Raw genomic sequence first — 14,952 nt, 5'->3', positions numbered from 1 at the left:
CCCCACTGCCATGTTTCTCCTCGCCGGGCCTTTGCACAATGCTGGACTCCCCCCGCCCCACAAGACACTCTGGCATCCTCTTTGCTGCCCATAGTTCAGATTTCCGCTCATTTCCTCCAGGAAACTTCTCTGGACTGCCCTGACCAGATCAGATTCTCATTCTTGTCTTTTTTTTTTTTTTTTTTTTTTTTTTTTGCAGCATTTATCTTGATGTGCAGTTACACATTTGCTGGTGTGATTAACTTGGTAAATGTCTGTATCTCTTCACCGGACTCCCAAATGCCACGAGAGTGGGCACCCAGGTGTTTGCTCGTGGTTTCACCCCCCCCCCCCCCCATGCCCAACATTTCCTAGGGGCTCCATAAATACCGACCGGATAAAGGAAGCAATGATGGTTCGGAGGACATTTCAAGCAATGGATGAGGCTTGAATGAGAAGGAGAATTTCAACAGGCGAAAGGGGCAAAGAAGGGCGTTTCAGTAGAAGGGACTTTGTGAATAGTTCGGGGAGGGGGTGTCAGAGAACTCTGATGCAGGAGGATAAAAGGGACATCTGTTTGTCAGGAATTGCAGAAGATATAAGGCAGAGAGGAAGATAAACCTGGAAAGTTATGTCAGAGCTGAGGCGTAGACAGTCTGGAACGCCAGGCTGTGAAGGTTTTTATTTGTAGGCAATGAGGAGCCAGTGAAGTCTGTGACACAGAGAAGTGACAAGACCAGAGTTGCTCTGTTAATGAGTTCCAAGTGAGAAGTAATGAGGGTATGGGCAGTGGAGATGAAAAGGAGGTGACAGACTGGAGGGACCCTACAGAGAAGAAATGGGTAGGAAGTGACCATGAGTAGCTGAATTCAATGCTTTCCAAGAGAGTTTCCAGAATCACCAGCTTCAGAATCTCCTGGGGGTACTTAACACCTTCTAGAGTACCCACTGGCTGCCATGAGGAATCACCAGCATCTCCAGGGCCTGGGCCTGGGCATCTGCATGCAAACAACCGTCCCGGATTTTCATCATGCACACTAATTTCAACAGCTGGCCACACGGTCTACGTTGCCTTACACATTGGGCACCAGAACAACACTGTGACAGAGTCAAGGAATCCTGAGGTCTCGACCACGGGCAAGGGGTAAAATGGGGACACCATTTGCCGGCAGAGGGGTTTCAAGAGGAAGAGCCAGTTTTTGGAGGGAAAGACGCTGAGTTCAGTTCAGCCCCAGCAGGTTATTTAGAGACAGAAGGCAGACTTCAGAACCAACGCCGTGGTACAAAAGAATTTCATCGCGGGATTTCGTGTCTCTGATTATTTTCAGAGTCCGCTCTGTCTGGAATGTGCTAGTCCTGGCCTCCTCTATAGTCAGGCCCATGAACTAGATGATCTGAGAAATCCATTTAGTCCTTGAGTGCAGTGACCCAAAGAAAAGGCCGCTAATGGGATAGGAATAAAGAATGTTCATAAACCAAGCAGGGAGAAAGAGAGGGAAGATCAGTTTTTCCTGGCAGCTCAGACACCTGCATTCCGAAGCACCGGAGATGTTTTGGCTCCTGGGAAAAGGGAGAAACACCTTCCAGGCATGAGCCAGTCTCGAAGGCACTTTACCCGCATCTGTACATCGCTGTGTCAAAGAGATCCCGGGCCTCTCCCAAGCGCCCCACAGCCCTACTGGAATGTCCTGTGGGGGCAAAGCCCTAGAAGTTTCACCATTTGCTACATCCCACATGCCTGGAACAGCGCCTGCATGAAGTAGGCGCTCCAGAAGCGTTCACTGATGACAGAGTAGAGCGTGGGACACTTCATTTGGAATCTCAGCTCTGCCATGGACTAGCTGTAAAACTCAGAGCAACTTAGTCTCTTCCAGATTGTTTCCTTTCCTATAAAATGGGGACAATAGGTCCTTCCTAAGATCGCTGTGAGGATCAAACAAGACAATGTATGTGTGCAAGGGGCCTGGGGCATCCCCCATATTGTAACGATCACGACACCTGCCTCTTCCGCTCCGGTGCTCACACAGGGCAGAGGGTATTGTGGGGCCCAAAGAATCAGCTTCTGTCAAAACCTGTCATCTCTCTCCATCTGACCTTTGTCACCACATTAAAGACACAGAAAAGGCAAAAGTTGCAGAGAACACTCTTGAGCTGGGAAGGATGCTCCCTCACACCAGGCCAGTTCCAAGCAGCATCCTCACAGGTGCGGGGGCCAAACCCATTCACCTGCCCATCTGAATGATGACAGGAAAGGAGCCAGGGGACTCTCAAGGCTGCTCTTCCTTCTACAGAGAAAAAAACGTGGCCCGAGCAGCTAAGGGACTTGCTCAAGGTCACACAGAAGCCAGTGAGGCTGGGATGACAGCCTGAGTCACTCTCCCCACTCACAGCCCGGGCTCCCCACGTCCTGCTGCTGGAGCCCTGGAGGTGGTGGCAATCAGGTGTCCCGGAAGATACAAGGGACTGCGATGCTGAAGGACAGCACTCCAGTCACTTGCCTGTGACAGAAAAGGTGAGCCCCATCAAGGCAAATGACCGTACAGGCACAGGGCCCAAGCAAGGCTCTGGAAGCAGCCAAGACCGTCACCTCTACCTCGCTTCATCTCCTCCCTTCTTCCAGATTTCCTAGCCAGAAACACGGAAACACGATGGCCAGAGACCAGCAGAGTGCAAATAAGCTGGAACCCAGAGGCAGTGTGGGGAGGAAGGGCCCAGGGCAAACAAAGGCGGCAGAGGGCCCATGTACCCTCCCGGCCATCTCCCTGGAGACGGGGTGGGTGAGGCTGGAGCCCAGGGGAGCCGAGGGTCTGAGGCCTCACTTGCAGCAAGCCAGGCAACTTGTGAAAAAAAACAAAGCTCCCATGTCAGGAAATGTCCCCACATAGAGGAGGCAAAAAAAAAAAAAAAAAAGAGAGGACTCAGTCTCTAGGCAGGGGGACTTCCAGCTCTTCTTTGTTTCTGGGGATGTTTCTGGTTCCCAGCTTCAAACCGGGGCTTGGGGATGGCGGGTAATTTAATTAAACATTGCCAGGGCTTGGCTGAGGTTGCCTGGGCACCCGCAGTATGAAGTTCCTACCCTGTCATGGCCTCATCAATGAGCTACATTGAGAGGAGCTGCCTGTCTGTTGGTGGAGAAGGGAGAGGAGGGGGCTCCAAGCCCAGAAGCCCAGAGATTCTATTCTGCTTTGACAAGCTCCTTGACAGCCCAGCATTCCTGGGAATTCAGCCCAGTGCCTTCAGCAGCCAGCGCAGGGCCTGGCACCGGGAGGAAGGCCGTCAGGATCATTCATCGACTGACCATTAGAAGCAGCCTGAGTCGTGAGCCTCTAAGACAGGCAAGAATGTAAAACACACCCCGAGGCAGTCTTTAAAATAAAATGATCCGGGCTACTAGCTCTCTGCCTCTGGTCTAAAATCTGAGAAGACCCAGCCTCGGACTCAACTGCTAACCACCAGGCCATGGTCAGCCTGTCTTCAGGGAAGGGTGGCCGGACCTGGGAGGGGGACACGGCTTCCGTCCCTTAACCCAGTTTTCTCCATAATTTCACATCTGATGGTAGAAAGGGCGTTTCAAGCCATGACTCTTCATTCCCCTCTTTAAGATACCCCTAAACACTGATTAAATTCACCCCTACCCAAATGTGGGACAGGGGCTGGGACAAGCATGTCACCAGGGTGTTTCTCTCTATGCTGCAGAGATTTAGTCTGAAATAGAGAAGCTAACACCTGCCTGTTTATTCTGAGTAGCACTGGAATTCTGGGTTAGGTGTCTTAACTGCTAATCTCCCAGGTCCCACTTCCGGGGCTCAGCGTACCAACCCCCCCTCCTCCCCGCCCCCCAACAGTCTGCTGCCTCCACCCTCACTTCCACAACCTTTACCCCAATTGCCCAGTTACATTCTCTTCCCTCCCCTTGGCCACATTTAATCCTCTTTCTCAATCTCCTAACATTCCTTCCCATTCCCTCCTCCCTCCCAGCGTCTCTCAGTTCCACCTCCCTGCCTTTCCCACCACCGGGGTTTAATCGAGCCCCTCCAGATGCTAACACTTCTGGAATCCTTTCCCCAGAAGGCTTTACTCAGTTGGCCGGTGTCTGCAAAGTCCCTGGCAAAGAAGCCGTTGGGAGTTAGGACTGAAGATGGGGACGCAAGGGTGGAAAGACACCCCTTTCCCATGACAATCCTAATTAGCACACAGGATGTGGGGGCTTTCCAAGGAGGCTGGGATGCCCTGCTCAAGCAGCTGTTCTCTGATCCCCTGGGACTCCCCCCCCCCCCCCCCCCCCCCCCCGTCCTCTCTAGCCCCTCCCCACCACACCTGTTTCACCAGGCTCCTGGGTCACAATCTCCGGAAAGCCGGGCCAGAATTCCAGAAACAACCACCCACCCCCAAGAAGACAGAGACTCCTGGAGAGGAGGCAGACTTGTCCCAGGTCCTCAGTTAAGCCTGGACACCCCGAGCCGAGCAAAGACAAGCAGCTGGGTCCTGCCCCTCCCACCACTGACCCACCACCCTGAGCCCCTCTTCTTTGCTCTGACCTGCAAAGCCTGGTCAGGGGGGAAGTGGGATTGTGGTGGCCACAGTGGCAACCTGATTCTCACGAAAAGATGGGGGGTTTAGTGCTCTGGAAGACCAGCGTGTCAGTTTCAGGAGGAAGCTTGGGGACCCTTTCTCCTTAGGAATCCACCTCCTCCTACGCGGACAAAGGGAGCGGCTTTCCTGCCAGGCATTCCGGAGCCGCGGCCCTCCCCCTCCTCTCTCCATCTGCTCTGGCCTGTTGCTTCAAGCACTTGGAGTGCACAGGCGGTACTGGCCAATGCCACAGCATCCGGGGTGTTTCATGTCCCGGAATCCCCCAGCAGCTCCAGGCTCTCCTCCCAGGGCGCCCGCCCTTCTCCTGCTAGACCACAGCGAATGCCTCCAGGGAACCCCTTCTTCCCTCCCCCCAGTCCCCCTCCCCCCCGCAGGACCCAGCTGCGGGAAGGCAACCCACAGAAGGCAACCCACACAGAAGGGGCAGAGGCAGTAAGGTGGGTGGTGAGGGGGACAGGTGGCGGCCCCGAGGGTGCCTGAGGCAAAGCAGGGTCAGCCACCGCGTGAGGATGCAGGAAACCTTTCCCAGCGGCTGGGATTGCATGTGGGCTGGGCCGGCCCTGGAATTTCTACATCGGAGGACTTGGGGCCACCAAGCGCTTAAAGGGGGGCGCGAGATGGGACGGGGGGGGGGGCGGTTCTTAGGGGCTCGGTTGAAGCTCGATTTGCACAAGCAGAACACGGATACTACTTGCATGGACGTTTATTGCGGGGGCAATCTTAAGAGGATGGCGGGGAGTAAAGCGCCCCCTCCACGACCACCTCCTGGTGACACGCCGCACGGAGTTGCGGACTGGGTGGGTCCCGGTGGGCTCCCGAGGCGGGAGATCCCAGGGCAGGGAGGGGAGGTGGGCGCGGGCGGGGCAGGGGCGCCGGCTCACCGGTATCCTGGCGGAACTGGTTCATGGACTGCAGGTCGATGATGTAGGGCGCGAGACGGCTGTCCACCTGGCCCAGCACCACGCTGCCCCCGGCGCGGGGGCCGGCGCGGACCACCGCCTCGATGTGGTGGCTCACGGCCGGGCTGTAGGGACGCCAGCGGCCGTGCTCGTTCAGCCATTCCCAGACCACCACGGCCGAGGCCAGGAGCATGGCGAGCCCCGGGCCGCGGCGGCCGCGCCGCGCCGCCTGCCTCCCGGGCCCCGCGCGCCGGTCCTCCTCCGCTTCCTCCTGCGCCGCCGCCCGCGGGCCTCGGCCGCGCCCCCCGCCCCGCGCCCCGCCGCCCCGGGCAGCCTCAGCTCCGGCCCATGGGCCGCTCCCCAGCCGCGCATCCACCGGGGCCCGGGCACCCGGGCCGCCCGGCTTCGACCGCGCGCCGCCGCCGCCGCCGGGGTCCGCCGCTGCCGCCGCCGCCGCTCCGTGGGGTCGAGAGGCTTCATGCAAAGCCCCGGCCCTGCGCAGACAGGCCCCCGCCTCGCGAAGCCCCGGCGGGCGCGCGGCCGGAGCCCCGGCGGCCCGAGCTGGGCTGGCGGCGACGCGAGCCCCGGGCCCTCGCACCAGTTGCGCCTCGGGCTCTGCGGGCGGCGGGGTGGGAGCTCGCCGCGCGCTCGCGCTCGGAAAGGCACGCCGGGCTCCCCTCCCCGCGCGCCCCTCCCTGCCCACCCTCCGGCCGCGCGGACGCGGTGGCCGCCGCGGCGAGAGCTCCCCCTCCCTGCGGCTCTGCTCAGTCGCCTCCAGAATGGAGCGCCCCTCCCGAGCGGGGCGCTAAGGCAAACGCGCGCCCGCGGGGCTTTCCCGCGTCCCCAGGCGCCCCAAAGCGGCCGGCCATGACGCGGCCCCGGGACCGCAGCTGTCGCGCGCCGCCGCTTTGGAGCCTCCCTCCCAGAAACGGAATGGTCTTTCTCTCCGCGTTTAATTCAGCGCGATCGGGGTCCGCAGCGCCAGCGCCGAGACACGCGGTGTCTCCGGCTCGCGCACGCACTCACACTCACACACTCGCACACACTCGCGCGCCCGCACCCCCACGCCCTCCTTGCTCCGGCTCCTATTACCTCATCTTCGCCCGCATCCTCAGCTGTCCGTCAAGGATGCGGAGCCACGCCCCCGGCGGCCCGGGCCCCGGAGGGGGGCGCCCGCGGCTCACACGCCCCCTGCTGGCCGGGGGCGACGCGTGCGGGTCAGTGGCCACGCACGGCCGCTCGCCTCTAACCTCTGCTCCTGAGACCCGGTGCAAAGGGTTGCAGCGATTTGGAGGGTGATGGGTTTATATCGTCCGCCTAGAGGGCAAATGTGTTTTTTTCTGGTCTGCTTCAACGTTACTGTAGTCCGGGAGATACAGGCTAAATTGAGTTATTCTGCAGGGTTTCTGTGACCAAAATATTGGGAGAGTAGGACAGACACGAGCTAGACTTGGCTATTTTCGTCATCGTTCGTTAATATGAAAAATAACCTAGAAGGGCAGATTAACATCAGGATTTCACGGTAATTTTGCCAGAGAACGCAAACTTCGTTTTGCTGAGGTGGCTGGCGACCGCATACATGAATTCATAGGATCAGGAAGATCCAGGATACGATACAGAAATAAAAAGTTTGTGTTAGGGTCTGGGATTATGAATCTCTTTGAAACAACCATTTTCTTTCATAATGTCATGAACTTTGTCTTTTGTTTCGGAAGATTTGCTTTCCCTCTCTTGCTCCCTCTTGAATTACAGCCACCTTCATCCTTCTTCCCTCGTCTCCCTGTTCACAGGGTTCTAGATAAGAAGCAAAAGAAAAAACAATCATATATGTTCTTCGTCCAGCCTCCAAAAAGCTCTAGGATGGAGGCTGCCTCTGAGCTTCACTCTTGATGATGCCCCCGCGCCAAAATCTCCCTAGCACGACTTCCGGAGATCCGGTTAGTCTCTCCCTAAGGCCAGTCTCCCAATCCAACTCAGTCAACACCTTCATTAAGACATCAAATTTCAGGGTTTCAAGGACGAAAGAGAAAGGAGTAAAGGATATCTCAATTTATCCTACCATGAGCCATTGTTATTCCCATTTTACAAATGAGACTTAGCACATTTGAGGATTTTGACCCAGTTTACCTATATAGCCAGAAGGGAAACTGGTATTCAAAACTTAGTTGGACTCAAAAAAAAAAAAAAAAAAAAGAAAGAAAGAAAGAAAGAAAGAAAGAAAGAAAAGAAAAAGACAAAGAAAAAAAGCCTATTCCATCATACATGTTATGTGACAAGGGGTAGTATAGTAAGAATCAAGGTATGTGGCAAATAAATAAATAAATAAAAGTGCCTCAATGTGAAAGAAGGGAAGGGAGAACACGAGGATAGGGTGTTCTGGAAGAACAAAAGTAGAGGTGAAGTAAGAGGAACCTAAAGCTTTATTGAGCTATTTTTATTTCCAATCATAAGACCAAGAGTTCGAAGACCCTGGAAACTTCCTTGTGGTCTGGGTAAGTATGGATCCAGAAACTGTCAGTAATGATTTAAGAGAATGCTGAAAGTACCGGGGAGAAAACAGCACCTGACCAGCCCAACCAGGCATTCTCAAGTGGAAAAAGCCCAAACCAGAGAAGAGGGCTATCACCAAATGTTAGACCGGCCGTTTGAAAGATGAACGGTTGTTTGAAAGATGAATAGGAAGTAGGAAGACACTTGCTCTTACCTATGTCCAGCTTGATCCTGTATCTGGTCTTCTTGTGTCTGTACAACAGGACAAAAAATGCCTGATGACATAAGAGAGGGTTTGTACGTAGCCTGATTCATGTGTAAGAGGAAGCCAAGATATAGATCAGTTGACGTTAGTAATCAATTACTTACTTTTGATAAGCTACACCCGTAAGTGGCATAATAATCTCTAACCAAGTGAGGTGCCTAATTTGTGATTTGGAAGATGGCAGGTATAATAAAACCTCACCAATTGAGGCTGATTGGAATGAAGCCAGTCTGAATTGTTCAAAGGTTTAATTTGATGATACTTCAAAAAAAAAAAAAAAATGCCATCATCACTTGACACAAAGGTTCAAGGGAAAAGACACTCCTTGTCTGTGGCATGTTCAGAGGCAAAGTCGTTCTTTTTTCCAGCTACCTATTGCTCTGTATCAAACATCCTAAAATTAGTGGCTGAAAACGGCAACAATGATTTATGTTGCACATGAATCTGCAGCTTGGCGAAGGCTTGATGGACAGCTAGTGTCTGCTCCGGGAGGGTGAAGGATGGCTGGGGGCTGAAATCACGTGCAGGCTTGTTCATTCACTTGTCTAGCGTTTGATGCTGGCTGTCAGCTGGGAACTCAGGTAGGGCTATCCGCCCACGCACCTACAAGTGGACTAGGTTGCTGATTGGCTTCTTCATAGCATGGAGGTTCGGTTCCAAATGCGTGTGACCCAACAGAAAGAGTCAGACAGAAGCTGCATCGCCTTCTCTTTAAATTACGTTTTTTATTTTTAAATAATTGTAGGTTCACAGGTAGTTGTAAGAATCCAGAGAGATCTCCTGTACCCTTTCCCCCATGTTACCCAATGGTAACAGCTTATAAAACTATACTTGCAAAAGTATTGTACAGTATCACTACTGACATTAACACAGTCAAAATAAGGAATAATTGTGATTCTGCTCCTTTATTGATACAACAGCACTGTATCATATATCATACAAGATACACTTTGTATACAACTGTAAACAACACACATTTCTATTACCACAGGTTCCACGATGTGGTCCTTTTATAGCCATAACCAATCCTTCCCCTCCCATCCTCTCCTTAACCCCTAGAAATCACTAATAGATTCTCCATATCTATAATTTTGTCATTTCAGGAATGTTATATAAATGGAATCATAGACTACGTAACCTTTGGGGACTAGCTTTTTCTACTCAGTGTGATTCTCTAAAGATTCATCCAGATTGTTGTGTATACCAAGAGTTTGTTCCTTGTATTCCACAGTACAAATGTACTGTATTGCCCACCCACTGCAGGACATAGAGTTGTTTCTAGTTTGGGCTTTTACAAATATAGCTGCTGTGAGCATTCATATACCAGTTTTTGCATGAATGTAAAGTTTCCTTTTCTTTGTGATAAATGCCCAGGAGTACAATTGTAAGGTCATACGTTTAGGGGTTTTTTTGGCATCTATATATCCTTTTTTTTTTTTTTATTCTTTAAAACTTTTTTTTCATGTTTATTTATTTTGAGAGACAGAGTGTGAGTGAGCGAGGGGCAGAGAGGAGGGAGACACAGAATCCAAAGCAGGCTTCCAGCTCCGAACTGTCTGCACAGAGCCTGACAGGGGGCTTGAATTCACCAAGAGATTATGACCTAAGCTGAAGCCAGATGCTTAACTGACTGAGCCACCCAGGTGCCCTTCCTCCTTTCTGATCTTTATGCTTTTTATTTCCCTTTCTTGCCATAGAATAATTCTTAGAATTTCCAGTGCTGTGTTGAATATGGTAGGGAAAATGGGCATTCTTGCCTTGTTCCTGACCATAGGGAGATAGCATTTAGTCTTTCATCATTAAATATATCAGCTATAGTTGTTTATTTCAAATGTTATTTACCAAGTTCTTCTATTCCTAATTTTCTGAGACTTTTTTTGTCATGAACATTTATTTTTACCAAATGCTTTTTCTGCATCAATTGGTATGATCATGTGATTTGTCTTCCTTAGTCTGTTAATATGGAAGATTGCATTGATTGATTTTCAAATAATGAACCAGATTTATATCCCTGAAATAAACTCCACTTAGTCATCAGGAGTAATTTTTAAAAATATTGCTGGATTCTAATTGTTAATAGTTTGAGGCTTTGGAGGTATAAAATTATGAAAGATATTGGTTTGTACTTCTCTCTCTCTCTCTCTCTCTCTACTATCTTTATATGGTTTTGGTATCAAAATAATACTAGCTTTATGAAATGAACTCTCTCTTATTTTCCAGAAAATATTTTTGTAGTATTGATGTTAATTCTTCTTTAAATATTTGGTAGAATTCTCCAGTTTATTAGTGAACAGTATTATGTTTTAAATTTCAAATTTCAATTTGTATAACATGATAAAAAAGCAGTTGACTTCTGTATAGTAATTGTGTGCCTTGCAACCTGTTACAATTTCTTATTCCTTCCAGGAGGTTTGCTGTTGTTGATTCTTTGGAATTTTACACATAGTACATAGATAATCATGTCATCTGTGAATAAAGATAATGTTATATCTTTCTTCTTAATTAGTATCACTTTTGCACCTTTTTTTTTTGTCAAATTGCATTAGCTAGGATTTTCATTATGATAATAAATAGGTGAGGGCAGACATCCTTGCCTTGTTTCTGATCCTAGCGAAGAAGCATCCAGTTTCTCACCATGAAGTATGATATTAGCTGTAGGTTTTGTAGATGTTCTTTATCAACCTGCGGAAGTTCTCCTCTATTCCTAGTTTGCTGAGAGTTTTTATAAGTGGGTGTTGGAATTTGTCGAATGCTTTTTCTGCATCTGTTGATATAATCATGTCGCTTTTATTCTTTACCCTGCTCATGTGTCCTTACATCAATAAATTATATCAAATAATTTTTTAAGGTTGAATCAGCCTTGGATGCCTAGAATAAATCCCCTCTGCTGATTTTAATCTGTATTTTTTTCACTGTAAGAAACCAAAACTATGAACATAAGTTTTCTGACTTCTGTGAATCTTTTATAAAATTACTGAACCTGAAGGCAGTCTTTGAGACCTCCTGAACTTGTGCCCTGTAACAGTTTTGGCCAACAGGGAGCTCAGAAGCTAAAATGGCCAATTAGAGATGGCCCACCTTTGCCCTTTGCCATGTAATTTAACATACTCACAGGGTCCAGGAATTAGGATGTGGATGTCTCTGTACGGATGCTGTCCACATTGTCCATGTGACTCACTTGTGATCTTTTGTCCTGCTCATACTCAGTCCTGGGTGCATCACTTCTATAAGAGACAGTGTCTTATAAGAGACAGTGTTTGGCTGCAGCCGACATTGTGACTTCAGAAATCTGAGAGAACCCACCACATAATGGGCAGTTTTCTGGATGCATGGTCACCTGATATCTCAAGATCGGGTGTTCCATCGTTAATGTGGGCCAGTAACACACCAGGATTTGCTATGCAAAAGGCATACGATTTTGCACTGCACATGGCATGATATGGCTTCAGAACCCCAGGAGTCTGCATTGTGATTCTCCCACTTGGGTTTGCCATAAACGCCACATGGTATCTTTTTTTTTTTTTTTTCAATATATGAAATTTATTGTCAAATTGGTTTCCATACAACAGCCAGTGCTCATCCCAAAAGGTGCCCTCCTCAATACCCATCACCTGCCCTCCCCTCCCTCCCACCCCCCATCAACCCTCAGTTTGTTCTCAGTTTTTAAGAGTCTCTTATGCTTTGGCTCTCTCCCACTCTGACCTTTTTTTTTTTTGTTTTCCTTCCCCTCCTCCATGGGTTTCTGTTAAGTTACATGGTATCTTTTTTAAAAATGTTTAATTATTTAGAGAGAGAGAGAGTGCATTCAAGTAAGAGTGGGGGAGGGGCAGAGGGAGAGGGAGAGAAAGAATCCTAGGTAGGCTCCATGCTGAGCGTGGTCGATCCCATGACCGTGAGTCACGACCTGAGCTGATATCAAGAGCTGGATGGCTAACCGATTGAACCATCCAGGCACTCCGACTCCACATGGTATCTTTGCCCTCATCTGACACTTGTGATATAGAGTCAGCCAGGAGGATGCACCATCCAAGTGACAGCACTGTTTTCCTTTGTTTGCTTTTGTTTCGTTTTTCCATAACCAGAGTCTACAGAACCTTTATTTATTTATTTATTTATTTATCTATCTATCTATCTATCTATCTATCTATTTATTTATTTATTTAGAGAGCACATGAGAGCAAGAGTAGGGGAGGGACAGACTGAGAAGGAGAGAGAGAATCCTAAGCAGACTCCATGCTGTCAGTAAGGATCCCGACGCAGGGGATCAAACTTTGAGGGCTCAAACTCACAAACCCTGAGATCATGACTTGAGCTGAAACCAAGAGTCGGGGCACTTAACCGACCAAGCCACCTTATTTATTTTTTTAAAGTAATCTCTACATCCAACGTGGGGCTTGAACCCACAACCCCAAGATCAAGAGTCATACACTCTACTGAATGAGCCAGCCAGGAGCCCCTGCAGAACCTTTTTGTAATCTGAGCCTAATTTAAAGCCAGCACCTGTCACCCTATAAATGGGCTAAAGCAGTATACCCAGGTATGGACTATGCTACCTTCAGAAACCAAAGAGGCAGTGTATCTCCTTCTTCATAGTGAGGCACACAGGATTCAACAGTTTATCTCTTACTTTGGGTGAGATGTCCTGGCACATCCCTGATTTAGTGGGCTGCTGATTCTTCATAGAGTCGATCTCCATTGGCTACTTGTCGCTCCTCTGGCCTGATTAGCATGATGTCACTGACAGAGTGGATTGATGTGATGGTCAGCAGGACGCACAAATAGTCCAGACTTTTCCTATCTATATTGTATCAAACAGAGTGCTAATATAGTCTTGGGCAAAACTGAAAAAACATGCCATCGTCTAGTCCATGTGAGTTGAACGGCTTATGATGCCCTTTTCTGATAGTGGCACAAAAGAGCACATTAATCCAGTCAATGGCCGAATACCATGTTCTTGGGGCAGTGCTGATTTACTCTAGCAAAGATACCACATGTGGCATTGTGGTGCCTGTCACTCACTCAGTTTGACTTGGCAGCTGTCAACTGCTGTCCTTCAGACTCACTAGCTTCCCACAGGGGTCAACTGATAAATTAAACGTATGTATGATAAAGACCTTTATTTCTATATTCTTCAGATCCTTAAGGGTCACATTTATTTATTTATTTACTTACTTATTTAAATTTTTTTTTTATTTGAGAGAGAGAGAGAGAGAGAGAGAGGGAGGGAGCACGACCTGGGAAGATGGGCAGAGGGAAGGAAAGAGAGAATCCTAAGCAGGCTCCATGTTCAGTGTGGAGCCCAACGCGGGCTGGATCCCACCACCCTGGGATCATGACCTGAGCCGAATTCAAGAGTCAGCCGCTCAACTGACCGAGCCACCCAGGGTCCCCACGCACTAATTTATTTTCATGCCCCCTATACATCAATGAAAAATGGGGACAGGGTTCTCTAAAAACTTATAGTGCTGATGAGGTACAAGTTGGACTTCAGGATTTGATACAGGACACAGCACTAGTAAACATCCCTAGCTGCTGGCTGGGACACTCAGAGAACGTTCTGGAAGTGGTGCACACCAGAGGTAGACAGCCTTCTGTGACTCGGTCTGCAGTCACTTTTGTCCCTGACCACGTTTAGATGATCTGATTGCATTCTGTCAGAAGCTAGGGAGACTTCCTGGAGGAAAACAATAAAATCCAGGTGATACGTAGGTGATAATGCAATTTCTACTTTTTCATGTAAAATGCAAGGATGATGCCTAAGCCAGGCCGGCTAAGCTCCTGAATATACATACCATTAGTATTTGACTTCCAAGGCCTTTGGATCCTTCCTTTGTTAGTAAATGAGTCTGAGTGGAACTGCCTTAAAAAGGAGATGCCAGATGAAAAAGACCTCCTGACTCCTGAGGTCAGTTTCCACGCAGGTTGGTTTAGCAACAGGTCAATGGCAGCCTTTGTTTAGAAGGGGTGCGCTAGTGGCTGCGTCCAGCAGGTGGCGACGTTGTATCAGGAAGTGGCTTTTCTGAGTGCTCCAGTTGCCTGTTTTTAACCCAAATTGGGATTTTCCTTTCTTCTTTGGAAGTTTTATATTATTTTTGCTGGAATATTCGGAGGGGACAGGGAAGTGGCTTGGGGACAGGCTATATGTCCAACACGAAGCAGTTCCTTAACAGGAGACTCTTCCGTGGCACTTCGGAGATGGGAAGTCCATCATTCCACAACATATCAACTCTACAACAGCAATCATTGAATCCACCCAAAGTAACCATCCACAGGATCACTTCAGCTTTCCTTCCCCACCTCAATCTTGCCTAAACCCCATTACTTGAGTTAGAGTGCCTTTCTTCCCATACAAGTGCAATGAAAAGCAAAGGTTCCATCCAGGAGCCCAGGGAAGCTCAGGGTGGTGATCGGGGGTCAGGCTAGGGAGGATGGGGAAGGAGGAGAGAACGAACAGCTGTCAGTCTTTTTCCCTTCTTTCTTCTCGCTCCAAAGTCAGCACCTAAACCCTGGAGGTGGGTCCTCTCCCTGTACCTCTCAGTGCCTAATGAGCATCAAGGCCCAGGGACCACTTTCTGCCCCTACGCAAGCTGCCTGAGCTCTACCCATCAGTCCTTGGGGCCTTTAATCACTCCTGTGCCCAGAACCTTTTCCTCTTCTGGGACAGGGTAGTTCGGTGATTTGGGCACCTGAGTTCAACAGGGCCATAAATTTGGGTCCTCCCTCCCG

At 49.5% G+C, this 14,952-nt stretch overlaps 2 protein-coding genes across 3 annotated transcripts in view; one reads left to right on the top strand and one right to left on the bottom strand.

The window, feature by feature from the left end:
• The window catches only part of DTX4 (deltex E3 ubiquitin ligase 4), a 37,173-nt gene extending 30,554 nt beyond the window's left edge, over positions 1–6,619 (bottom strand). Inside the window, exon 1 of one of the 2 annotated variants that reach the window (XM_058689084.1) lies at positions 6,564–6,619. Coding sequence is in view for 1 of the 2 variants with exons in the window: in XM_058689083.1 (XP_058545066.1) it covers positions 5,454–5,664 (211 nt within the window). In the remaining variant the exon portion in view is untranslated. Of the gene's footprint in view, positions 1–5,453; positions 5,781–6,563 lie in introns of those variants that run through there. The other variant, XM_058689083.1, reaches the window with a different exon arrangement.
• LOC131486691 (basic proline-rich protein) lies at positions 5,663–6,770 on the top strand. The gene is made up of 2 exons (XM_058686577.1): positions 5,663–5,904; positions 5,978–6,770. The coding sequence occupies exons 1-2, from the start codon at positions 5,663–5,665 to the stop codon at positions 6,768–6,770; spliced, it is 1,035 nt and encodes a 344-aa protein (XP_058542560.1).
• Positions 6,771–14,952: the final 8,182 nt, after the last annotated feature.

The sequence above is a fragment of the Neofelis nebulosa genome, chromosome 10 (assembly GCF_028018385.1).
Source record: "Neofelis nebulosa isolate mNeoNeb1 chromosome 10, mNeoNeb1.pri, whole genome shotgun sequence".
NCBI lineage: Eukaryota > Metazoa > Chordata > Mammalia > Carnivora > Felidae > Neofelis > Neofelis nebulosa.
The sequence above is the reverse complement of the archived record's forward strand: the minus strand, read 5'-3'. Positions and strand labels throughout refer to the sequence as shown.